Source organism: Phyllobates terribilis, unplaced genomic scaffold (genome assembly GCF_046119375.1).
Source record: "Phyllobates terribilis strain yellow unplaced genomic scaffold, ASM4611937v1 Scaffold_3__8_contigs__length_932513732, whole genome shotgun sequence".
Classification (NCBI taxonomy): Eukaryota; Metazoa; Chordata; class Amphibia; order Anura; family Dendrobatidae; genus Phyllobates; species Phyllobates terribilis.
This window is the reverse complement of record NW_027362763.1, coordinates 15,665,298-15,690,858: the sequence shown is the minus strand read 5'-3', so window position 1 is coordinate 15,690,858 and position 25,561 is coordinate 15,665,298. Positions and strand designations below refer to the sequence as shown.

At 60.0% G+C, this 25,561-nt stretch overlaps 1 protein-coding gene across 1 annotated transcript in view; it reads left to right on the top strand.

Moving 5' to 3' along the window:
• The window catches only part of NRBP1 (nuclear receptor binding protein 1), a 78,962-nt gene that overhangs the window by 13,348 nt on the left and 40,053 nt on the right, over nucleotides 1-25,561 (top strand). Inside the window, 6 exon segments of the mRNA XM_073673699.1 lie at nucleotides 3,259-3,353; nucleotides 18,503-18,526; nucleotides 22,806-22,889; nucleotides 23,005-23,063; nucleotides 23,198-23,296; nucleotides 23,528-23,660. Of these exon segments, the coding sequence (XP_073529800.1) occupies nucleotides 3,259-3,353; nucleotides 18,503-18,526; nucleotides 22,806-22,889; nucleotides 23,005-23,063; nucleotides 23,198-23,296; nucleotides 23,528-23,660 (494 nt within the window).

The following is a 25,561-nucleotide window of genomic DNA, read 5'->3' as shown; positions in this document are numbered from 1 at the left end:
CGGCTATGAGGGTGTATAGGTTATAGTGGTAGATGGTGACGTGTTGGGTGTAGCATTATACTATTACAGCTGGATGTGTCGGTCGCTGTGTACCACCCTGTGCTCGGCTATGAGGGTGTATAGGTTATAGTGGTAGATGGTGACGTGTTGGGTGTAGTATTATACTATTACAGCTGGAGGTGTCGGTCGCTGTGTACCACCCTGTGCTCGGCTATGAGGGTGTATAGGTTATAGTGGTAGATGGTGACGTGTTGGGTGTAGTATTATACTATTACAGCTGGAGGTGTCGTTTGCTGTGTACCACCCTGTGCTCGGCTGTGAGGGTGTGTAGGTTATAGTAGTAGATGGTGACGTGTTGGGTGTAGTATTATACTATTACAGCTGGAGGTGTCGGTCGCTGTGTATCATCCTGTGCTCGGCTGTGAGGGTGTATAGGTTATAGTAGTAGATGGTGACGTGTTGGGTGTAGTATTATACTATTACAGCTGGAGGTGTCGGTCGCTGTGTATCATCCTGTGCTCGGCTGTGAGGGTGTGTAGGTTATAGTAGTAGATGGTGACGTGTTGGGTGTAGCATTATACTATTACAGCTGGAGGTGTCGGTCGCTGTGTACCACCCTGTGCTCGGCTGTGAGGGTGTATAGGTTATAGTGGTAGATGGTGACGTGTTGGGTGTAGTATTATACTATTACAGCTGGAGGTGTCGGTCGCTGTGTACCACCCTGTGCTCGGCTGTGAGGGTGTGTAGGTTATAGTAGTAGATGGTGACGTGTTGGGTGTAGTATTATACTATTACAGCTGGAGGTGTCGGTCGCTGTGTACCACCCTGTGCTCGGCTGTGAGGGTGTGTAGGTTATAGTAGTAGATGGTGACGTGTTGGATGTAGCATTATACTATTACAGCTGGAGGTGTCGGTCGCTGTGTACCACCCTGTGCTCGGCTGTGAGGGTGTATAGGTTATAGTGGTAGATGGTGACGTGTTGGGTGTAGTATTATACTATTACAGCTGGAGGTGTCGTTTGCTGTGTACCACCCTGTGCTCGGCTGTGAGGGTGTGTAGGTTATAGTAGTAGATGGTGACGTGTTGGGTGTAGCATTATACTATTACAGCTGGAGGTGTCGGTCGCTGTGTACCACCCTGTGCTCGGCTGTGAGGGTGTGTAGGTTATAGTAGTAGATGGTGACGTGTTGGGTGTAATATTATACTATTACAGCTGGAGGTGTCGGTCGCTCTGTACCACCCTGTGCTCGGCTGTGAGGGTGTATAGGTTATAGTAGTAGATGGTGACGTGTTGGGTGTAGTATTATACTATTACAGCTGGAGGTGTCGGTCGCTGTGTACCATCCTGTGCTCGGCTGTGAGGGTGTATAGGTTATAGTAGTAGATGGTGACGTGTTGGGTGTAGCATTATACTATTACAGCTGGAGGTGTCGGTCGCTGTGTATCATCCTGTGCTCGGCTGTGAGGGTGTGTAGGTTATAGTAGTAGATGGTGACGTGTTGGGTGTAGTATTATACTATTACAGCTGGAGGTGTCGGTCGCTGTGTACCAACCTGTGCTCGGCTGTGAGGGTGTGTAGGTTATAGTAGTAGATGATGACGTGTTGGGTGTAGTATTATACTATTACAGCCGGAGGTGTCGGTCGCTGTGTACCACCCTGCGCTCGGCTGTGAGGGTGTATAGGTTATAGTGGTAGATGGTGACGTGTTGGGTGTAGTATTATACTATTACAGCTGGAGGTGTCGGTCGCTGTGTACCACCCTGCGCTCGGCTGTGAGGGTGTATAGGTTATAGTGGTAGATGGTGACGTGTTGGGTGTAGTATTATACTATTACAGCTGGAGGTGTCATTTGCTGTGTATCATCCTGTGCTCGGCTGTGAGGGTGTATAGGTTATAGTAGTAGATGGTGACGTGTTGGGTGTAGTATTATACTATTACAGCTGGAGGTGTCGGTCGCTGTGTACCACCCTGAGCTCGGCTGTGAGGGTGTATAGGTTATAGTGGTAGATGGTGACGTGTTGGGTGTAGTATTATACTATTACAGCTGGAGGTGTCATTTGCTGTGTATCATCCTGTGCTCGGCTGTGAGGGTGTATAGGTTATAGTAGTAGATGGTGACGTGTTGGGTGTAGTATTATACTATTACAGCTGGAGGTGTCGGTCGCTGTGTACCACCCTGAGCTCGGCTGTGAGGGTGTATAGGTTATAGTAGTAGATGATGACGTGTTGGGTGTAGTATTATACTATTACAGCCGGAGGTGTCGGTCACTGTGTATCATCCTGTGCTCGGCTGTGAGGGTGTATAAGTTATAGTGGTAGATGACCTGTGTTGGGCATAGTATAATTTTACAGTTTGGGGTGATGGTATGTGTGTACCACCCTGTGCTCGGCTGTGAGGGTGTGTAGGTTATAGTAGTAGATGATGACGTGTTGGGTGTAGTTTTATACTATTACAGCTGGAGGTGTCGGTCGCTGTGTACCACCCTGCGCTCGGCTGTGAGGGTGTATAGGTTATAGTGGTAGATGGTGACGTGTTGGGTGTAGTATTATACTATTACAGCTGGAGGTGTCGGTCGCTGTGTACCACCCTGCGCTCGGCTGTGAGGGTGTATAGGTTATAGTGGTAGATGGTGACGTGTTGGGTGTAGTATTATACTATTACAGCTGGAGGTGTCGGTCGCTGTGTACCACCCTGTGCTCGGCTGTGAGGGTGTGTAGGTTATAGTAGTAGATGGTGACGTGTTGGGTGTAGTATTATACTATTACAGCTGGAGGTGTCATTTGCTGTGTATCATCCTGTGCTCGGCTGTGAGGGTGTATAGGTTATAGTAGTAGATGGTGACGTGTTGGGTGTAGTATTATACTATTACAGCTGGAGGTGTCGTTTGCTGTGTATCATCCTGTGCTCGGCTGTGAGGGTGTATAGGTTATAGTAGTAGATGGTGACGTGTTGGGTGTAGTATTATACTATTACAGCTGGAGGTGTCGGTCGCTGTGTACCACCCTGAGCTCGGCTGTGAGGGTGTATAGGTTATAGTAGTAGATGATGACGTGTTGGGTGTAGTATTATACTATTACAGCCGGAGGTGTCGGTCACTGTGTATCATCCTGTGCTCGGCTGTGAGGGTGTATAAGTTATAGTGGTAGATGACCTGTGTTGGGCATAGTATAATTTTACAGTTTGGGGTGATGGTATGTGTGTACCACCCTGAGCTCGGCTGTGAGGGTGGTAAGCTTTTTGTCTCTCTTCCCCACAGTTACCTCCACTCATGTGACCCTCCAATCATCCATGGAAACCTGACCTGTGACACCATCTTCATTCAGCACAATGGACTCATCAAGATTGGCTCCGGTAAGTGTCCGCTCACACTCTGGTGGTAGCTCACACCTGTAATCCGTCTGCCAGGCCTTAATACTAATGTCCGCTCTGTAGCTGCCGGTATTAACAACACTTGTATGTTGCAATAAATGGGTGCTGAGATAAAAAGAAAGACCAAAGCAGGGCATTGAGGACACAGACACTAACCTGAGCTCCTCCAACCTCGTGTATGTCCGCATCTGCCAGTGTGTGCTGCTGTCAGCGAGTGGAGGGTGTGTGCGCCGCTGTCAGCGAGTGGAGGGTGTGTGCGCCGCTGTCAGCGAGTGGAGGGTGTGTGCGCCGCTGTCAGCGAGTGGAGGGTGTGTGCGCCGCTGTCAGCGAGTGGAGGGTGTAAGGGAAGAAATGTATGGTACTGCTGCTGCCACTCCTGAGAGGAGGGTAAGGAGTGTGTACTGCTGCTGCTCCTGGGGGGAGGAGGGGAAAGAGTGTGTGCTGCTGCTCCTAGGGGAAGGAGTGTGTACTGCTGCTGCTCCTGGGGGGAGGAGGGGAAGGAGTGTGTACTGCTGCTGCTCCTGGGGGGAGGAGGGGAAGGAGTGTGTACTGCTGCTGCTCCTGGGGGGAGGAGGGGAAGGAGTGTGTACTGCTGCTGCTCCTGGGAGGAGGAGGGGAAGGAGTGTGTACCGCTGCTGCTCCTGGGGGGAGGAGGGGAAGGAGTGTGTGCTGCTGCTCCTAGGGGAAGGAGTGTGTACTGCTGCTGCTCCTGGGGGGAGGAGGGGAAGGAGTGTGTACCGCTGCTGCTCCTGGGGGGAGGAGGGGAAGGAGTGTGTACCGCTGCTGCTCCTGGAGGGAGGAGGGGAAAGAGTGTGTGCTGCTGCTCCTAGGGGAAGGAGTGTGTACTGCTGCTGCTCCTGGGGGGAGGAGGGGAAGGAGTGTGTACTGCTGCTGCTCCTGGGGGGAGGAGGGGAAGGAGTGTGTACTGCTGCTGCTCCTGGGGGGAGGAGGGGAAGGAGTGTGTACTGCTGCTGCTCCTGGGAGGAGGAGGGGAAGGAGTGTGTACCGCTGCTGCTCCTGGGGGGAGGAGGGGAAAGAGTGTGTGCTGCTGCTCCTAGGGGAAGGAGTGTGTACCGCTGCTGCTCCTGGGGGGAGGAGGGGAAGGAGTGTGTACTGCTGCTGCTCCTGGGGGGAGGAGGGGAAGGAGTGTGTACTGCTGCTGCTCCTGGGGGGAGGAGGGGAAGGAGTGTGTACTGCTGCTGCTCCTGGGAGGAGGAGGGGAAGGAGTGTGTACCGCTGCTGCTCCTGGGGGGAGGAGGGGAAAGAGTGTGTGCTGCTGCTCCTAGGGGAAGGAGTGTGTACTGCTGCTGCTCCTGGGGGGAGGAGGAGGGGAAGGAGTGTGTACTGCTGCTGCTCCTGCGGGGAGGAGGGGAAGGAGTGTGTACCGCTGCTGCTCCTGGGGGGAGGAGGGGAAAGAGTGTGTGCTGCTGCTCCTAGGGGAAGGAGTGTGTACTGCTGCTGCTCCTGGGGGAAGGAGGGGAAGGAGTGTGTACTGCTGCTGCTCCTGGGAGGAGGAGGGAAAGGAGTGTGTACTGCTGCTGCTCCTGGGGGGGAGGAGGGGTAGGAGTGTGTACTGCTGCTGCTCCTGGGGGGGAGGAGGGGTAGGAGTGTGTACTGCTGCTGCTCCTGGGGGGCAAGAGGGGTAGGAGTGTGTACTGCTGCTGCTCCTGGGGGGAGGAGGGGAAGGAGTGTGTACTGCTGCTGCTGCTGGGGGGAGGAGGGGAAGTAGTGTGTTCTGCTGCTGCTCCTGGGGGGGAGGAGGGGTAGGAGTGTGTACTGCTGCTGCTCCTGGGGGGGAGGAGGGGTAGGAGTGTGTACTGCTGCTGCTCCTGGGAGGAGGAGGGGAAGGAGTGTGTACTGCTGCTGCTCCTGGGGGGAGGAGGGGTAGGAGTGTGTACTGCTGCCCCTAGGGGAAGGAGTGTGTACTGCTGCTGCTCCTGGGGGGGAGAAGGGGAAGGAGTGTGTACCGCTGCTCCTGGGGGGAGGAGGGGAAGGAGTGTGTACCTCTGCTGCTCCTGGGGGGAGGAGGGGAAGGAGTGTGTACCTCTGCTGCTCCTGGGGGGAGGAGGGGAAGGAGTGTGTACCGCTGCTGCTCCTGGGGGGAGGAGGGGAAGGAGTGTGTACCGCTGCTGCTCCTGGGAAGAGGAGGGGAAGGAGTGTGTACCGCTGCTGCTCTTGGGAGGAGGAGGGGAAGGAGTGTGTACTGCTGCTACTCCGAGGGGAAGCAGTGTGTACTGCTGCTACTCCGAGGGGAAGGAGTGTGTACTGCTGCTGTTCCTAGTGGAAGGAGTGTGTACTGCTGCTGCTCCTGGGGGGAGGAGGGGAAGGAGTGTGTACTGCTGCTGCTCCTGGGGGGAGGAGGGGAAGGAGTGTGTACTGCTGCTGCTCCTAGGGGAAGGAGTGTGTACTGCTGCTGCTGCTGCTCCTGGAGGGAGGAGGGGAAGGAGTGTGTGCTGCTGCTGCTCCTGGGGGGAGGAGGGGAAGGAGTGTGTACCGCTGCTGCTCCTGGGGGGAGGAGGGGAAGGAGTGTGTACCGCTGCTGCTCCTGGGGGGAAGAGGGGAAGGAGTGTTTACCGCTGCTTCTCCTGGGGGGGGAGGAGGGGAAGGAGTGTTTACCGCTGCTTCTCCTGGGGGGGGAGGAGGGGAAGGAGTGTTTACCGCTGCTGCTCCTGGGGGGGAGGAGGGGAAGGAGTGTGTACCGCTGCTGCTCCTGGGAGGAGGAGGGGAAGGAGTGTGTACTGCTGCTCCTGGGGGGAGGAGGGGAAGGAGTGTGTACTGCTGCTGCTCCTGGGGGGAGGAGGGGAAGGAGTGTGTACTGCTGCTGCTCCTGGGGGGAGGAGGGGAAGGAGTGTGTACTGCTGCTGTTCCTGGGGGGGGGGGAGGGGAAGGAGTGTGTACTGCTGCCGCTCCTAGGGGAAGGAGTGTGTACTGCTGCTGCTCCTAGGGGAAGGAGGGGAAGGAGTGTGTACTGCTGCTGCTCCTAGGGGAAGGAGGGGAAGGAGTGTGTACTGCTGCTGCTCCTGGGGGGGAAGGAGGGGAAGGAGTGTGTACTGCTTCTGTTCCTGGGGGGGTAGGAGGGGAAGGAGTGTGTACTGCTTCTGTTCCTGGGTGGGTAGTAGGGGAAGGAGTGTGTACTGCTTCTGTTCCTGGGGGGAGGAGGGGAAGGAGTGTGTGCTGCTCCTGGGGGGTAGGAGGGGAATGAGTGTGTACTGCTTCTGTTCCTGGGGGGAGGAGGGGAAGGAGTGTGTACTGCTGCTCCTAGGGGAAGGTGTGTGTACTGCTGCTGCTCCTGGGAGCAAGGGAAGGAGTGTGTACTGCTCCTGGGAGCAAGGGAAGCAGTGTGTACTGCTCCTGGGAGGAAGGGAAGCAGTGTGTACTGCTCCTGGGAGGAAGGGAAGCAGTGTGTACTGCTCCTGGGAGGAAGGGAAGCAGTGTGTATTGCTCCTGGGAGGAAGGGAAGCAGTGTGTACTGCTCCTGGGAGGAAGGGAAGCAGTGTGTACTGCTGCTACTCCTGCGAGGAGGAGGGGAAGGAGTGTGTACCACTGCTACTCCTGGGAGGAGGAGGGGAAGGAGTGTGTACCACTTCTGCTCCTGGGAGGAGCAGGGGAAGGAGTGTGTACTGCTGCTTCTCCTGGGAGGAGGAGGGGAAGGAGTGTGTACTGCTGCTGTTCCTAGGGGAAGGAGTGTGTGCTGCTGCTACTCCTGGGAGGAGGAGGGGAAGGAGTGTGTGCTGCTGCTACTCCTGGGAGGAGGAGGGGAAGGAGTGTGTACTGCTGCTGCTCCTCGGGGGAGGAGGGGAAGGAGTGTGTACTGCTGCTCCTAGGGGAAGGAGTGTGTACTGCTGCTGCTCCTAGGGGAAGGAGTGTGTACTGTTGCTGCTCCTGGGAGGAAGGGAAGGAGTGTGTACTACTGCTACTCTTGGGAGGAGGAGGGGAAGGAGTGTGTACTGCTGCCACTCCTGGGATTAGGAGGGGAAGGAGTGTGTACTGCTGCTGCTCCTGGGAGGAAGGGAAGGAGTGTGTACTGCTGCTGCTGATGGGAGGAGGAGGGGAAGGAGTGTGTACTGCTTCTGCTCCTGGGGGGAGGAGGGGAAGGAGTGTGTACTACTTCTGCTCCTGGGGGGAGGAGGGGAAGGAGTGTGTACTACTTCTGCTCCTGGGGGGAGGAGGGGAAGGAGTGTGTACCGCTGCTGCTCCTGGGACGAGGGGAAGGAGTGTGTACTGCTGCTACTCGGAGGAGGAGGAGGGGAAGGAGTGTGTACTGTTGCTGCTCCTGGGAGGAGGAGTGGAAGGAGTGTGTACTGCTGCTGCTCCTGGGAGAAGGAGGGGAAGGAGTGTGTACCGCTGCTGCTCCTGGGGGGAGGAGGGGAAGGAGTGTGTACTTCTGCTGCACCTGGGGGGAGGAGGGGAAGGAGTGTGTGCTGCTGCTGCTCCTGGGGGGAGGAGGGGAAGGAGTGTGTGCTGCTGCTGCTCCTGGGGGGAGGAGGGGAAGGAGTGTGTACCGCTGCTGCTCCTGGGAGGAGGAGGGGAAGGAGTGTGTACTGCTGCTGCTCCTGGGGGGAAGAGGGGAAGGAGTGTTTACCGCTGCTTCTCCTGGGGGGGGAGGAGGGGAAGGAGTGTTTACCGCTGCTGCTCCTGGGGGGGAGGAGGGGAAGGAGTGTGTACCGCTGCTGCTCCTGGGAGGAGGAGGGGAAGGAGTGTGTACTGCTGCTCCTGGGGGGAGGAGGGGAAGGAGTGTGTACTGCTGCTGCTCCTGGGGGGAGGAGGGGAAGGAGTGTGTACTGCTGCTGTTCCTGGGGGGGGGGAGGGGAAGGAGTGTGTACTGCTGCTGCTCCTGGGAGGAGGAGGGGAAGGAGCGTGTACTGCTGCCGCTCCTAGGGGAAGGAGTGTGTACTGCTGCTGCTCCTAGGGGAAGGAGGGGAAGGAGTGTGTACTGCTGCTGCTCCTAGGGGAAGGAGGGGAAGGAGTGTGTACTGCTTCTGTTCCTGGGGGGGTAGGAGGGGAAGGAGTGTGTACTGCTTCTGTTCCTGGGTGGGTAGTAGGGGAAGGAGTGTGTACTGCTTCTGTTCCTGGGGGGAGGAGGGGAAGGAGTGTGTGCTGCTCCTGGGGGGTAGGAGGGGAATGAGTGTGTACTGCTTCTGTTCCTGGGGGGAGGAGGGGAAGGAGTGTGTACTGCTGCTCCTAGGGGAAGGTGTGTGTACTGCTGCTGCTCCTGGGAGCAAGGGAAGGAGTGTGTACTGCTCCTGGGAGGAAGGGAAGCAGTGTGTACTGCTCCTGGGAGGAAGGGAAGCAGTGTGTACTGCTCCTGGGAGGAAGGGAAGCAGTGTGTACTGCTCCTGGGAGGAAGGGAAGCAGTGTGTACTGCTCCTGGGAGGAAGGGAAGCAGTGTGTACTGCTCCTGGGAGGAAGGGAAGCAGTGTGTACTGCTGCTACTCCTGCGAGGAGGAGGGGAAGGAGTGTGTACCACTGCTACTCCTGGGAGGAGGAGGGGAAGGAGTGTGTACCACTTCTGCTCCTGGGAGGAGCAGGGGAAGGAGTGTGTACTGCTGCTTCTCCTGGGAGGAGGAGGGGAAGGAGTGTGTACTGCTGCTGTTCCTAGGGGAAGGAGTGTGTGCTGCTGCTACTCCTGGGAGGAGGAGGGGAAGGAGTGTGTGCTGCTGCTACTCCTGGGAGGAGGAGGGGAAGGAGTGTGTACTGCTGCTGCTCCTCGGGGGAGGAGGGGAAGGAGTGTGTACTGCTGCTCCCAGGGGAAGGAGTGTGTACTGCTGCTGCTCCTAGGGGAAGGAGTGTGTACTGTTGCTGCTCCTGGGAGGAAGGGAAGGAGTGTGTACTACTGCTACTCTTGGGAGGAGGAGGGGAAGGAGTGTGTACTGCTGCCACTCCTGGGATTAGGAGGGGAAGGAGTGTGTACTGCTGCTGCTCCTGGGAGGAAGGGAAGGAGTGTGTACTGCTGCTGCTGATGGGAGGAGGAGGGGAAGGAGTGTGTACTGCTTCTGCTCCTGGGGGGAGGAGGGGAAGGAGTGTGTACTACTTCTGCTCCTGGGGGGAGGAGGGGAAGGAGTGTGTACTACTTCTGCTCCTGGGGGGACGAGGGGAAGGAGTGTGTACCGCTGCTGCTCCTGGGACGAGGGGAAGGAGTGTGTACTGCTGCTACTCGGAGGAGGAGGAGGGGAAGGAGTGTGTACTGTTGCTGCTCCTGGGAGGAGGAGTGGAAGGAGTGTGTACTGCTGCTGCTCCTGGGAGAAGGAGGGGAAGGAGTGTGTACCGCTGCTGCTCCTGGGGGGAGGAGGGGAAGGAGTGTGTACTTCTGCTGCACCTGGGGGGAGGAGGGGAAGGAGTGTGTACCGCTGCTGCTCCTGGGGGGAGGAGGAGAAGGAGTGTGTACTGCTGCTGCTCCTGGGAGGAGGAGGGAAAGTATTGTGTACTGCTGCTGCTCCTGGGAGGAGGAGGGGAAGTAGTGTGTACTGCTGCTGCTCCTGGGGGGAGGAGGGGAAGGAGTGTGGACCGCTGCTGCTCCTGGGAGGAGGAGGGGAAGGAGTGTGTACTGCTGCTGTTCCTAGGGGAAGGATTGTGTACTGCTGCTGCTCCTTGGAGGAGGGGAAGGAGTGTGTACTGCTGCTGCTCCTGGGAGGAGGAGGGGAAGGAGTGTGTACTGCTGCTGCTCCTGGGAGGAGGAGGGGAAGGAGTGTGTACTGCTCCTGGGAGGAGGAGGGGAAGGAGTGTGTACTGCTCCTGGGAGGAGGAGGGGAAGGAGTGTGTACTGCTGCTGCTCCTGGGAGGAGGAGGAGGAGGGGAAGGAGTGTGTACTGCTGCTGCTCCTGGGGGGAGGAGGGGAAGGAGTGTGTACTGCTGCTGCTCCTGGGAGGAGGAGGGGAAGGAGTGTGTACTGCTGCTGCTCCTGGGAGGCGGAGGGGAAGGAGTGTGTACTGCTGCTGCTCCTGGGAGGAGGAGGGGAAGGAGTGTGTACTGCTGCTGCTCCTGGGAGGAGGAGGGGAAGGAGTGTGTACTGCTGCTGCTCCTGGGAGGAGGAGGGGAAGGAGTGTGTACTGCTGCTGCTCCTGGGAGGAGGAGGGGAAGGAGTGTGTACTGCTGCTGCTCCCGGGAGGAGGAGGGGAAGGAGTGTGTACTGCTGCTGCTGCTCCTGGGAGGAGGAGGGGAAGGAGTGTGTACTGCTGCTGCTCCTGGGAGGAGGAGGGGAAGGAGTGTGTACCGCTGCTGCTCCTGGGATGAGGAGGGGAAGGAGTGTGTACCGCTGCTGCTCCAGGGAGGAGGAGGGGAAGGAGTGTGTACCGCTGCTGTTCCTGAGAGGAGGAGGGGAAGGAGTGTGTACCGCTGCTGCTCCTGGGGGTAGGAGGGGAAGTAGTGTGTACTGCTGCTGCTCCTGGGAGGAGGAGGGGAAGGAGTGTGTACTGCTGCTGCTGCTCCTGGGAGGAGGAGGGGAAGGAGTGTGTACTGCTGCTGCTGCTGCTCCTGGGAGGAGGAGGGGAAGGAGTGTGTACTGCTGCTGCTGCTCCTGGGAGGAGGAGGGGAAGGAGTGTGTACTGCTGCTGCTCCTGGGAGGAGGAGGGGAAGGAGTGTGTACCGCTGCTGCTCCTGGGATGAGGAGGGGAAGGAGTGTGTACCGCTGCTGCTCCTGGGAGGAGGAGGGGAAGGAGTGTGTACCGCTGCTGTTCCTGAGAGGAGGAGGGGAAGGAGTGTGTACCGCTGCTGCTCCTGGGGGTAGGAGGGGAAGTAGTGTGTACTGCTGCTGCTCCTGGGGGGAGGAGGGGAAGGAGTGTGGACCGCTGCTGCTCCTGGGAGGAGGAGGGGAAGGAGTGTGTACTGCTGCTGTTCCTAGGGGAAGGATTGTGTACTGCTGCTGCTCCTGGGGGGAGGAGGGGAAGGAGTGTGTACCGCTGCTGCTCCTGGGGGTAGGAGGGGAAGTAGTGTGTACCGCTGCTGCTCCTGGGGGGAGGAGGGGAAGGAGTGTGTACCGCTGCTGCTCTTGGGAGGAGGAGGGGAAGGAGTGTGTACCGCTGCTGCTCCTGGGGGGAGGAGGGGAAGGAGTGTGTACCGCTGCTGCTCCTGGGGGGAGGAGGGGAAGGAGTGTGTACCGCTGCTGCCCCTGGGGGGAGGAGGGGAAGGAGTGTGTACTGCTGCTGCTCCTGGGGGGAGGAGGGGAAGGAGTGTGTACCGCTGCTGCTCCTGGGGGGAGGAGGGGAAGGAGTGTGTACTGCTGCTACTCCTGGGGGGAGGAGGGGAAGGAGTGTGTACTGCTGCTGCTCCTGGGGGGAGGAGGGGAAGGAGTGTGTACTGCTGCTCATAGGGAAAGGAATGTGTACTGCTGCTGCCCTTACTGGGGGGAGAGAAAGAAGTGTGTGCTGCCCCGAGCCTTGTGTGAGTGCACGGGTGCAGCGGTCCACGGGCCTTTGTGTGTGTTGGTCCCCGGGCCCTGTGTATGTGCATGGGTGCAGCGGTCCCTGGGCCCAGTTTGTGTGTGTGTGTAGTGGTCCTAGGCACTGTGTCTCGCGGTTTGGTGGTCCCCGGGCCCTGTCTGCGTGTGTGTAGCGGTCCCCGGGCCCTGTGGCTGGCAGTTTGGTGGTCACCGGGCCCAGTCTGTCTGTTTGTGTGTAGCGGTCCCCGATCCCTGTGGCTGGCGGTTTGGTGGTCCCCGGACCCAGTCTGTGTGTGTGTTGTGGTCCCCGGACCCAGTCTGTGTGTGTGTAGCGGTCCCCTGTGTCTGGCGGTTTGGTGGTCCTCGGGCCCAGTCTTTGTGTGTGTAGCGGTTCCCTGTGTCTGGCGGTTTGGTGGTCCTCGGACCCAGTCTGTGTGTGTGTAGCGGTCCCCGGCCCAGTCTGTGTCTGTGTGTAGCGGTCCCCTGTGTCTGGCGGTTTGGTGGTCCCCGGGCCCAGTCTGTGTGTGTAGCCGTCCCCTGTGGCTGGCGGTTTGGTGGTCCTCGGGCCCAGTCTGTGTGTGTGTAGCGGTCCCGTGGCTGGTGGTCCCCGGGCCCAGTCTGTGTGTGTAGCCGTCCCCTGTGGCTGGTGGTTTGGTGGTCCTCGGACCCAGTCTGTGTGTGTGTAGTGGTCCTTGGGCCCAGTCTTTGTGTGTAGTGGTCCCCTGTGTCTGGTTTTGGTGGTTCCCCGGCCCAGTCTGTGTGTGTGTAGTGGTCCTCTCGCCCAGTCTGTGTGTGTAGCGGTCCCCTGTGTCTGGCGGTTTGGTGGTCCTCGGGCCCAGTCTGTGTGTGTGTAGCGGTCCCCTGTGTCTGGTGGTTTTTTGGTCCGCGGGCCCAGTCTGTGTGTGCGCAGCGGTCCCCGGGCCCTGTGGCTGGCGGTTTGGTGGTCCCCTGGCCCAGTCTGTGTGTGTGCAGCGGTCCCCGGGCCCAGTGTGTGTGTGTGTGTGTGTGTGTGTGTAGCGGTCCCCTGTGTCTGGCGGTTTGGTGGTCCTTGGGCCCAGTCTGTGTGTGCAGCGGTCTCCGGGCCCAGTCTGTGTGTGTGTTGCGGTCCCCTGTGTTTGACGGTTTGGTGGTCCTTGGGCCCAGTCTGTGTGTGTAGCGGTCCTCGGGCCCAGTCTGTGTGTGTGCAGCGGTCCCCGGGCCCTGTGGCTGGCGGTTTGGTGGTCCCCGGGCCTAGTCTGTGTGTGTAGCGGTCCTCGGGCCCAGTCTGTGTGTGTGTGTGTAGCGGTCCCCTGTGTCAGGCGGTTTGGTGGTATCCGGGCCCAGTCTGTGTGTGTAGCGGTCCCGTGGCTGGCGGTTTGGTGGTCCTCGGGCCCAGTCTGTGTGTGTGTAGCGGTCCCCTGTGTCTGGCGGTTTGGTGGTCCCCGGGCCCTGTCTGTGTGTGCGTGCAGCGGTCCTTGGGCCCAGTCTGTGTGTGTGTGTAGCGGTCCCCGGGCCCAGTCTGTGTGTGTGTAGCGGTCCCCGGGCCCAGTCTGTGTGTGTGTGGCGGTCCCCGGGCCCAGTCTGTGTGTGTGTAGCGGTCCCCGGGCCCAGTCTGTGTGTGTGTAGCGGTCCCCGGGCCCAGTCTGTGTGTGTGTAGCGGTCCCCGGGCCCAGTCTGTGTGTGTGTAGCGGTCCCCGGGCCCAGTCTGTGTGTGTGTAGCGGTCCCCGGGCCCAGTCTGTGTGTGTGTAGCGGTCCCCGGGCCCAGTCTGTGTGTGTGTAGCGGTCCCCGGGCCCAGTCTGTGTGTGTGTAGCGGTCCCCGGGCCCAGTCTGTGTGTGTGTAGCGGTCCCCGGGCCCAGTCTGTGTGTGTGTAGCGGTCCCGTGGCTGGCGGTCTGGTGGTCCCCGGGCCCAGTCTGTGTGTGTGTAGCGGTCCCGTGGCTGGCGATTTGGTGGTCCTCGGGCCCAGTCTGTGTGTGTGCAGCGGTACTCGGGCCCAGTCTGTGTGTGTGTAGCGGTCCCTGGGCCCAGTCTGTGTGTGTGTAGCGGTCCACTGTGGCTGGTGGTTTGGTGGTCTCCGGGCCCAGTCTGTGTGTGTAGCGGTCCCCTGGGTCTGGCGGTTTGGTGGTCCTCGGGCCCTGTCTGTGTGCATGCAGTGGTCCTCGGGCCCAGTCTAGGTGTGTGTAGCGGTCCCCGGGCCCAGTCTGTGTGTGTGTGTAGCGGTCCCCGGGTCCAGTCTGTGTGTGTGTAGCGGTCCCCGGGCCCAGTCTGTGTGTGTGTGTAGCGGTCCCCGGGCCCAGTCTGTGTGTGTGTGTAGCGGTCCCCGGGCCCAGTCTGTGTGTGTGTAGCGGTCCCCGGGCCCAGTCTGTGTGTGTGTAGCGGTCCCCGGGCCCAGTCTGTGTGTGTGTAGCGGTCCCCGGGCCCAGTCTGTGTGTGTGTAGCGGTCCCCGGGCCCAGTCTGTGTGCGCGTGTGTAGCGGTCCCCGGGCCCAGTCTGTGTGCGCGTGTGTAGCGGTCCCCGGGCCCAGTCTGTGTGCGCGTGTGTAGCGGTCCCCGGGCCCAGTCTGTGTGCGCGTGTGTAGCGGTCCCCGGGCCCAGTCTGTGTGCGCGTGTGTAGCGGTCCCCGGGCCCAGTCTGTGTGCGCGTGTGTAGCGGTCCCCGGGCCCAGTCTGTGTGCGCGTGTGTAGCGGTCCCCGGGCCCAGTCTGTGTGTGTGTAGCGGTCCCCGGGCCCAGTCTGTGTGCGCGTGTGTAGCGGTCCCCGGGCCCAGTCTGTGTGCGCGTGTGTAGCGGTCCCCGGGCCCAGTCTGTGTGCGCGTGTGTAGCGGTCCCCGGGCCCAGTCTGTGTGCGCGTGTGTAGCGGTCCCCGGGCCCAGTCTGTGTGCGCGTGTGTAGCGGTCCCCGGGCCCAGTCTGTGTGCGCGTGTGTAGCGGTCCCCGGGCCCAGTCTGTGTGCGCGTGTGTAGCGGTCCCCGGGCCCAGTCTGTGTGCGCGTGTGTAGCGGTCCCCGGGCCCAGTCTGTGTGCGCGTGTGTAGCGGTCCCCGGGCCCAGTCTGTGTGCGCGTGTGTAGCGGTCCCCGGGCCCAGTCTGTGTGCGCGTGTGTAGCGGTCCCCGGGCCCAGTCTGTGTGCGCGTGTGTAGCGGTCCCCGGGCCCAGTCTGTGTGCGCGTGTGTAGCGGTCCCCGGGCCCAGTCTGTGTGCGCGTGTGTAGCGGTCCCCGGGCCCAGTCTGTGTGCGCGTGTGTAGCGGTCCCCGGGCCCAGTCTGTGTGCGCGTGTGTAGCGGTCCCCGGGCCCAGTCTGTGTGCGCGTGTGTAGCGGTCCCCGGGCCCAGTCTGTGTGCGCGTGTGTAGCGGTCCCCGGGCCCAGTCTGTGTGCGCGTGTGTAGCGGTCCCCGGGCCCAGTCTGTGTGCGCGTGTGTAGCGGTCCCCGGGCCCAGTCTGTGTGCGCGTGTGTAGCGGTCCCCGGGCCCAGTCTGTGTGCGCGTGTGTAGCGGTCCCCGGGCCCAGTCTGTGTGCGCGTGTGTAGCGGTCCCCGGGCCCAGTCTGTGTGCGCGTGTGTAGCGGTCCCCGGGCCCAGTCTGTGTGCGCGTGTGTAGCGGTCCCCGGGCCCAGTCTGTGTGCGCGTGTGTAGCGGTCCCCGGGCCCAGTCTGTGTGCGCGTGTGTAGCGGTCCCCGGGCCCAGTCTGTGTGCGCGTGTGTAGCGGTCCCCGGGCCCAGTCTGTGTGCGCGTGTGTAGCGGTCCCCGGGCCCAGTCTGTGTGCGCGTGTGTAGCGGTCCCCGGGCCCAGTCTGTGTGCGCGTGTGTAGCGGTCCCCGGGCCCAGTCTGTGTGCGCGTGTGTAGCGGTCCCCGGGCCCAGTCTGTGTGCGCGTGTGTAGCGGTCCCCGGGCCCAGTCTGTGTGCGCGTGTGTAGCGGTCCCCGGGCCCAGTCTGTGTGCGCGTGTGTAGCGGTCCCCGGGCCCAGTCTGTGTGCGCGTGTGTAGCGGTCCCCGGGCCCAGTCTGTGTGCGCGTGTGTAGCGGTCCCCGGGCCCAGTCTGTGTGCGCGTGTGTAGCGGTCCCCGGGCCCAGTCTGTGTGCGCGTGTGTAGCGGTCCCCGGGCCCAGTCTGTGTGCGCGTGTGTAGCGGTCCCCGGGCCCAGTCTGTGTGCGCGTGTGTAGCGGTCCCCGGGCCCAGTCTGTGTGCGCGTGTGTAGCGGTCCCCGGGCCCAGTCTGTGTGCGCGTGTGTAGCGGTCCCCGGGCCCAGTCTGTGTGCGCGTGTGTAGCGGTCCCCGGGCCCAGTCTGTGTGCGCGTGTGTAGCGGTCCCCGGGCCCAGTCTGTGTGCGCGTGTGTAGCGGTCCCCGGGCCCAGTCTGTGTGCGTGTGTGCAGCGGTCCTCGGGCCCAGTCTGTGTGTGTGCAGTTGTCCCGTGGCTGGCGGTCTGGTGGTCCCCGGGCCCAGTCTGTGGGTGTAGCGGTCCCTTGTGTCTGGCGGTTTGGTGGTCCTCGGGCCCAGTCTACGTGTGTGTGGAGGTCCTCGGGCCCAGTCTGCGTGTGTGCAGCGGTCCTCGGGCCCAGTCTGTGTGTGTGTAGCGGTCCCGTGGCTGGTGGTTTGGTGGTCTCCCGGCCCAGTCTGTGTGTGTGTGACGGTCCCCTGTGTCTGCCGGTTTGGTGGTCCCCGGGCCCAGTCTGTGTGTGTGTGTAGCGGTCCCCGGGCCCAGTCTGTGTGTGTGTGCAGCAGTCCCCGGGCCCAGTCTGTGTGTGTGTAGCGGTCCCGTGGCTGGTGGTTTGGTGGTCTCCCGGCCCAGTCTGTGTGTGTGGCGGTCCCCTGTGTCTGGCGGTTTGGTGGTCCCCGGGCCCAGTCTGCGTGTGTGTAGCGGTCCTCGGGCCCAGTCTGTGTGTGTAGCCGTCCCGTGGCTGGTGGTTTGGTGGTCCCCAGGCCCAGTCTGTGTGTAGCGGTCCCCTGTGTCTGGCGGTTTGGTGATCCCCGGGCCCAGTCTGCTTGTGTGTAGCGGTCCTCGGGCCCAGTCTGTGTGTGTAGCTGTGCCGTGGCTGGTGGTTTGGTGGTCCCCGGGCCCAGTCTGTGTGTGTAGCGGTCCCGTGGCTGGTGGTTTGGTGGTCCCCGAGCCCAGTCTGTGTGTGCAGCGGTCCCGTGGCTGGTGGTTTGGTGGTCCCCGGGCCCAGTCTGCGTGTGTGTAGCGGTCCTCGGGCCCAGTCTGTGTGTGTAGCGGTCCCGTGGCTGGTGGTTTGGTGGTCCCCGGGCCCAGTCTGTGTGTGTAGCGGTCCCGTGGCTGGTGGTTTGGTGGTCCCCGGGCCCAGTCTGTGTGTGTAGCGGTCCCATGGCTGGTGGTTTGGTGGTCCCCGGGCCCAGTCTGTGTGTGCAGCGGTCCCGTGGCTGGTGGTTTGGTGGTCCCCGGGCCCAGTCTGTGTGTGTAGCGGTCCCGTGGCTGATGGTTTGGTGGTCCCCGGGCCCAGTCTGTGTGTGTAGCGGTCCCGTGGCTGATGGTTTGGTGGTCCCCGGGCCCAGTCTGTGTGTGTGGCGGTCCCCTGTGTCTGGCGGTTTGGTGGTCCCCGGGCCCAGTCTGTGTGTGTAGCGGTCCCGTGGCTGGTGGTTTGGTGGTCCCCGGGCCCAGTCTGTGTGTGCAGCGGTCCCGTGGCTGGCGGTCTGGTGGTCCCCGGGCCCAGTCTGTGTGTGCAGCGGTCCTCGGGCCCAGTCTGTGTGTGTGTGTATCGGTTCCGTGGCTGGTGGTTTGGTGGTCCCCGGGCCCAGTCTGTGTGTGTAGCGGTCCCGTGGCTGGTGGTTTGGTGGTCCCCGGGCCCAGTCTGTGTGTGTGTGTGTATCGGTCCCGTGGCTGGTGGTTTGGTGGTCCCCGGGCCCAGTCTGTGTGTGTAGCGGTCCCGTGGCTGGTGGTTTGGTGGTCCCCGGGCCCAGTCTGTGTGTGTATCGGTCCCGTGGCTGGTGGTTTGGTGGTCCCCGGGCCCAGTCTGTGTGTGTAGCGGTCCCGTGGCTGATGGTTTGGTGGTCCCCGGGCCCAGTCTGTGTGTGTGGCGGTCCCCTGTGTCTGGCGGTTTGGTGGTCCCCGGGCCCAGTCTGTGTGTGTAGCGGTCCCGTGGCTGGTGGTTTGGTGGTCCCCGGGCCCAGTCTGTGTGTGTAGCGGTCCCGTGGCTGGTGGTTTGGTGGTCCCCGGGCCCAGTCTGTGTGTGTAGCGGTCCCGTGGCTGGTGGTTTGGTGGTCCCCGGGCCCAGTCTGTGTGTGTAGCGGTCCCGTGGCTGGTGGTTTGGTGGTCCCCGGGCCCAGTCTGTGTGTGTGGCGGTCCCCTGTGTCTGGCGGTTTGGTGGTCCCCGGGCCCAGTCTGCGTGTGTGTAGCGGTCCCCGGGCCCAGTCTGTGTGTGTAGCGGTCCCGTGGCTGGTGGTTTGGTGGTCCCCGGGCCCAGTCTGTGTGTGTAGCGGTCCCGTGGCTGATGGTTTGGTGGTCCCCGGGCCCAGTCTGTGTGTGTGGCGGTCCCCTGTGTCTGGCGGTTTGGTGGTCCCCGGGCCCAGTCTGTGTGTGTGGCGGTCCCCTGTGTCTGGCGGATTGGTGGTCCCCGGGCCCAGTCTGTGTGTGTAGCGGTCCCGTGGCTGGTGGTTTGGTGGTCCCCGGGCCCAGTCTGTGTGTGCAGCGGTCCCGTGGCTGGCGGTCTGGTGTGAGCGCGGCTGTGCATGTCCCCCTCTTGTATTGATGACCTGCTCCCTCCACCCCCAGCCGTTCCATCCACTCATTGACTTGTCTCGTTTTATCTCCTGCTTCGGCCGCTCTGTCTCCACACCAGTCTTTCATAGGATTTTTGCTAATGGTGAGACGACTCTTCAGCTCTGTGATGTTTCTGTCGTTGCATTGTATCTGTGTTCAGCTTGTGGCACTCGCCCATGTGACCTCCTGAAGCATTATGGGACCTTTCTGGAGAGCGGCTTCCCTCCTGACAGTCCTGGTTACATGGGTGATTGCAGCTCCGGGGTCCGTGGGATTGCTTGTACGAGGCCACATACCCTTTCTCTGACTTGGCCGGTCAGGAGCTCTGCCGCCTTTACGGGTTTGTTTGCTGCTGAATTTTGTAGCTCCGTAGCATGTAGGAGCCCCTCGATGTGTGCATGTCCCCTGTCCCCATAGATGGCTTCTCTTTAACCCTTTCTCATCTTCATTGCATTTCCACCTCCTGCTGCAGGGCTTGTGGGTGGGGGGTCCTGACGCTCCCCCTCCGCTGCTTGCTTATTGATGCTCTGTGCTGGGGACGGGATGGGTGGGGGATGAGATCTCTGCGGGCCCCGCTGCAGGCTCGCTCTCAGGTAATGGTGGTGACCTCATGGTTGCACATTGACAGAGTCCTCAGTAAATGACGTCCAGACGGCTGCCGTGTCCGAATATCATTGATTATTTGTGGAAAGTCACTGCCCGTAAATCGCTGAACACAACCAATATACCAATTGGTTTCTCCTAAATCTTACGGACTGCTGCAGTCTCACGATTAGTCCCCCTTCTTGACCAGCTTATTTAGGAGCGAATAGACCATGTTGGCTGATGGGACCCTCTGCTGACGTGATGCATCGTCAGACACCACTTCTGGAACCTTACGCTCTTTCTCATGGGTAATAATCTCCAGTTCACTGAAATTCCCAGGTCGTCAGTAGAGGAGCTCCCTGCACAGAGCCACCGTGACTTTCCTTCAGATACAGCTGTAGGCATAGATCACAAAGTAACACCGGCTACACTACCTGGATGTGGCAGAGAGGACGCTGTCATTGGCTGCCACCAGATTCCTGAAGAGGCCGGGTGCTCAAAAACGCGTTAGTGACTCCTGAAGACCTGGAGAAGATTTGGTGGCAGCTGAAGCCTCAATTTGTACAGTAAGGCGTTTACAAAACGCTGAAGATCTTCGTGCCCGAACTCCAAAACATACACCTCTTCTTCTGACCCAAAAGCTCAAGAAAAGTCTCCTCCAATGTGCTCAAACCATAGAAATAACCACAGAAGTTCTGGGATTCTGTTCTGTTGAGAATTGAAAACACTTGGAACTTTCCAGGCATATAGCTGGGGCTTAGTGATGTCTACAGTGAAGCATGGCGGGGGCTTAGTGATGTCTACAGTGAAGCATGGCGGGGGCTTAGTGATGTCTACAGTGAAGCATGGCGGGGGCTCAGTGATGTCTACAGTGAAGCACAGTGGGGGCTCGTTGATCTCTACAGTGAAGCACAGCGGGGGCTCAGTGGTCTCTACAGTGAAGCGCAGCAGGGGCTCGGTGGTCTTTACAGTGAAGCGCGGCGGGGGCTCGGTGGCCTCTACAGTGAAGCGTGGCGGCGGCTCGGTGGCCTCTACAGTGAAGCGCGGCGGCGGCTCGGTGGCCTCTACAGTGAAGCGCGGCGGGGGCTCGGTGGCCTCTACAGTGAAGCGCGGCGGGGGCTCGGTGGCCTCTACAGTGAAGCGCGGCGGGGGCTCGTTGGCCTCTACAGTGAAGTGCGGCGGGGGCTCGTTGGCCTCTACAGTGAAGTGCGGCGGGGGCTCGTTGGCCTCTACAGTGAAGTGCGGCGGGGGCTCGTTGGCCTCTACAGTGAAGTGCGGCGGGGGCTCGTTGGCCTCTACAGTGAAGTGCGGCGGGGGCTCGTTGGCCTCTACAGTGAAGTGCGGCGGGGGCTCGTTGGCCTCTACAGTGAAGTGCGGCGGGGGCTCGTTGGCCTCTACAGTGAAGCGCGGCGGGGGCTCGTTGGCCTCTACAGTGAAGCGCGGCGGGGGCTCGTTGGCCTCTACAGTGAAGCGCGGCGGGGGCTCGTTGGCCTCTACAGTGAAGCGCGGCGGGGGCTCGTTGGCCTCTACAGTGAAGCGCGGCGGGGGCTCGTTGGCCTCTACAGTGAAGCGCGGCGGGGGCTCGTTGGCCTCTACAGTGAAGCGCGGCGGGGGCTCGTTGGCCTCTACAGTGAAGTGCGGCGGGGGCTCGTTGGCCTCTACAGTGAAGCGCGGCGGGGGCTCGTTGGCCTCTACAGTGAAGCGCGGCGGGGGCTCGTTGGCCTCTACAGTGAAGCGCGGCGGGGGCTCGGTGGCCTCTACAGTGAAGCGCGGCGGGGGCTCGGTGGCCTCTACAGTGAAGCGCGGCGGGGGCTCGGTGGTCTCTACAGTGAGGCATGGTGGAGACGCTGTGAATGTCCTGACTCTTGAAACCTGCAGCGTGTCGAGGAGAAGATGCATTTAATCAGGTATCAGGGAATGATAGGAGAACATCTTGCCTTCTGTGTGGAGCTGAAGCTCCGGCATCATTAGACATTCTAGCTGGACAATGATCCCAGCACCTCGGACCACCAAGGTGTGGTAGTGGGAGAAGTCCTGGAAGATTCTGGAGGGGCCATCAGTTGTCTGACTTGAACCCCATAGAAAATCTTTGTATGTGAAGAAGACTTCTTCAGCGAAGCCAATAATAGTGATCTGTCCACGAGGACTGGCGTGAAATGCCTTAGGAATCTGGCCGTTCTGTCCAGCTGCAGATGTGATGCGTAGCCAGAAGGGTCGGTCAATAATCCTGAGGCTTCATCAGTCAGTAATGCTGGCATTTGTGGTGAATTAGGAGAACCATCTCTTATATTACTGCTGATCAGGTATTTACATTGTTCTTCATTGGTTTATTGCAGAAAGTTTGGAAATGGTACTGATAACCCGCATGTACAGTGGGGTGAATGATTGATTGCTGCTATATGGTGGGACTGGTTTGCCCCGCATGGTGCATATCGGGCATTGCTGTTGCCTCCATATTTTGTACTGGCACCTTCGATGTATGGATGGTGATCAGTCCTCCAGAGTAACCACTGTTAGGAGACATGGAAGCGAATCATCGGCCCATTGAGTTTGTACTCTATGGGTGCTCGCGTTGAGATGCTCCAGTCATAGGGCTCCTGATGATTGGAGTAGTGGTTGGTTCTCCCGTGATGTGACTGGAGGTTTTCCGGCCCCATTATTTTGTTCGCCGGGTTGGGGTGTGAATTCTAAAGTGACTTTGAGTCATATTTTGGAGCACAGAAGACTTTTTTGATTATGGAGCATGTGAGCTTTGGGTGTGAAGCCGCTGCTGACCTTCATGATGTATAGGTGGAGGGCAGCAGCGCCTACTGTCTGGTGTCGGCAGTGTCTCGCTGATGCTGTGCCGTCAGTGCTTCTCCCCTGGTCACATAGTCTTTTTCGGTTGCAACCGGACATAACAACAGCATTACGTTGATCCAGAATCTCTCTGCTCTTCAGGTTTGCTCAGGATTTCTCGTTCCTTTCTCCTCGGATAACCCCCTCCCAGTATTATGAAGCCCATGTCGTCCGCCCATGTCTGCTCCAGCAGGCTGGACGGTAATGCTACGTAGCGTTCACCTCTCCTCATCGCGGTCCACTACTGTCCATTCTCCTTATTTGAGTTCTGCTCCGAGGTGGTTACTGGGAAGGGGTTCTGCTCGGGGAGATGCGGAGACCCCATGTTAAACACTGGAGTTTATTTATAACTTCTATATTAAAGTCTGACTTTATCCCAGACCCAAGACCTTCTGTAACTTTACAGTCCCAATTATCAGCAGGCGCTAACCCCAGAGTGATTGCCTACAGGGACCTGCACAAGTATGATAACCAACCATGGCCATAATGAGCACAAGTGGTCTTTAGGTGATGTCTGTGACCATTAATGACTTCATATCTGTGGTGGGGTCACCAGTAACTATGTGAAATCTATAAAAAACGTCAGTGACCATTTAGGGCCTCACCTCTCTGTGGTGACCCCACCTGGTTCCCTCATAACCACGATGGACACAAGTGGTCTTCAGTTGGCTATCTCGGGCTTCCTGTGTATCTGTGGCCACTAAGTGACCTTATGGCCTTCTGTGTTGCGTCACTGCCTGTAGTCCCCTTGGGTCACCTTGCTGTTTGGTGATTTTTGCCCTGTGGTGGGGTAGTGTATGTACATGGACTGTGATTTGGTTGCCTGATGGCTGTGAGGGGACAGTCATGATTTCGGTCTCCCGCGCAGGCTCATCTGGGTTCTCATTCCTCGATGCCTATGCGTTTCCTGTATGTTACTGGTTTCGGGTGGTGGTTGAAATCTTTTATTCCTTTTCCAGTGGCACCAGACACCATCAACAACCACGTGAAGACCTGTCGGGAGGAGCAGAAGAACCTGCACTTCTTTGCACCTGAATATGGAGGTAATTGGCCATTGGGCCGGCTCAGCATGTGATATTGCTTTGGGAGTATGGGACTGGGTCCGGTTCGTTGATGAGGTTATGTTCAGCATTGTGACTGATGTCTCTTATGTTACAGAGGTGACAAATGTGACAACTGCTGTGGACATCTACTCATTCGGGATGTGTGCCCTGGAGGTGAGATGATAACTGGAGGAGTAGAGGCGCGGGTATCCTGAGCGGTCTGATAGGTGCTGCTGTAGATATAATCTCTAGTGATTCTCCGATATGGCATGTGCGTTGAGTCCTAACTGTGGCCTTTGTGTCTGCAGATGGCAGTTCTAGAGATCCAAGGAAACGGAGAGTCGTCATTCGTCCCCCAGGAGGCAATAAACAATGCGATCCAGTCTTTGGAGGACCCCCTACAGAGGGTGAGTATCCCCATGTTCCCCTGCATGGTCTTATGATGAATTTGGAGTTCTGTAGGGATTGTGGGGGTGTACACTGGGATGGCCGCCGCCTCCGGTGACAGTACGCCATTCCTCCATGTTGTGGTTGTATGATAACTGGAAGAGGATGTCCTCAGCTGTGTGCGTGTTAAGAGGTCTACGAAGCGCCTTGTTTTCACTGTGACCTCATCTACTTGTGTCACTTTATGGTAGGAATTCATCCAGAAGTGTCTGGAGATGGACCCCAGTAAACGTCCCACCGCCCGGGAGCTGCTCTTCCACCAGGCTCTGTTTGAGGTGCCGTCTCTGAAGCTATTGGCAGCTCATTGTATTGTGGCTCATCAGCGTGAGTAGACTGGCACCTTGAATCGTGGCCTTTACGTCTCCTCACCCATGCCCCCATCTGAGCCGTGGTTCCTGCGTCTCCTTCCCCATGCCCTGTCTTGAGCTATGGTTCCTGCGTCTCCTTCCTCTTACCACTGTCTGAACCATGGCTCGTATGTCTCCTCCACTGTGCCCTGTCTTAACCATGGTTCCTTATTCTCATACCCAACCCGGCCGTCTGAGCTGTGGTTCCTGTGACTCCTCCCCTGCGCCCCTCCTCCCCGTCTGAGCTGTGGTTCCTGTGACTCCTCCCCTGCGCCCCTCCTCCCCGTCTGAGCTGTGACTCCTCCCCTGCGCTCCTCCTCCCCGTCTGAGCTGTGGTTCCTGTGACTCCTCCCCTGCGCCCCTCCGCCCCGTCTGAGCTGTGGTTCCTGTGACTCCTCCCCTGCGCCCCTCCTCCCCGTATGAGCTGTGACTCCTCCCCTGCGCTGCTCCTCCCCGTCTGAGCTGTGGTTCCTGTGACTCCTCCCCTGCGCCCCTCCCCGTCTGAGCTGTGGTTCCTGTGACTCCTCCCCTGCGCCCCTCCTCCCCGTCTGAGCTGTGGTTCCTGTGACTCCTCCCCTGCGCCCCTCCTCCCCGTCTGAGCTGTGGTTCCTGTGACTCCTCCCCTGCGCCCCATCTCCCCGTCTGAGCTGTGACTCCTCCCCTGCGCTCCTCCTCCCCGTCTGAGCTGTGGTTCCTGTGACTCCTCCCCTGCGCCCCTCCGCCCCGTCTGAGCTGTGGTTCCTGTGACTCCTCCCCTGCGCCCCTCCGCCCCGTCTGAGCTGTGGTTCCTGTGACTCCTCCCCTGCGCTCCTCCTCCCCGTCTGAGCTGTGGTTCCTGTGACTTCTCCCCTGCGCCCCTTCTCCCCGTCTGAGCTGTGGTTCCTGTGACTCCTCCCCTGCGCCCCTCCTCCCCGTCTGAGCTGTGGTTCCTGTGACTCCTCCCCTGCGCCCCTCCTCCCCGTCTGAGCTGTGGTTCCTGTGACTCCTCCCCTGCGCCCCTCCTCCCCGTCTGAGCTGTGGATCCTGTGACTCCTCCCCTGCGCCCCTCCTCCCCATCTGAGCTGTGACTCCTCCCCTGCGCCCCTCCTCCCCATCTGAGCTGTGGTTCCTGTGACTCCTCCCCTGCGCCCCATCTCCCCGTCTGAGCTGTGACTCCTCCCCTGCGCCCCTCCTCCCCGTCTGAGCTGTGGTTCCTGTGACTCCTCCCCTGCGCCCCTCCTCCCCGTCTGAGCTGTGGTTCCTGTGACTCCTCCCCTGCGCCCCTCCTCCCCATCTGAGCTGTGACTCCTCCCCTGCGCCCCCCCTCCCCGTCTGAGCTGTGGTTCCTGTGACTCCTCCCCTGCGCCCCTCCTCCCCATCTGAGCTGTGACTCCTCCCCTGCGCCCCTCCTCCCCATCTGAGCTGTGACTCCTCCCCTGCGCCCCTCCTCCCCGTCTGAGCTGTGGTTCCTGTGACTCCTCCCCTGCGCCCCTCCTCCCCGTCTGAGCTGTGGTTCCTGTGACTCCTCCCCTGAGCCCCTCCTCCCCGTCTGAGCTGTGGTTCCTGTGACTCCTCCCCTGCGCCCCTCCTCCCCTGCGCCCCTCCTCCCCGTCTGAGCTTTTGGTCACTCAGCCTCCCTCTACACCGCCCCCATCTGAACCATGGCTCGCTCATTTGCCCTACCCCGTCCATCATGGATCACTCATCTTCCCCTCAACCATCAGTCATGGCTTGCTTGTCATCCATCCTCCCTCCTCTTTTATCATGTCTTCCCTCCCCTTGTCTGCCATGACTCACTTGTCGCTCTCTGTCTGAACAGTGGCATGTTCATCTTCCTAGCCCCTACCCTCATCCATCATGGATCACTCCCTTCTTTTTTGTCTGAGTCTTGACTCACTT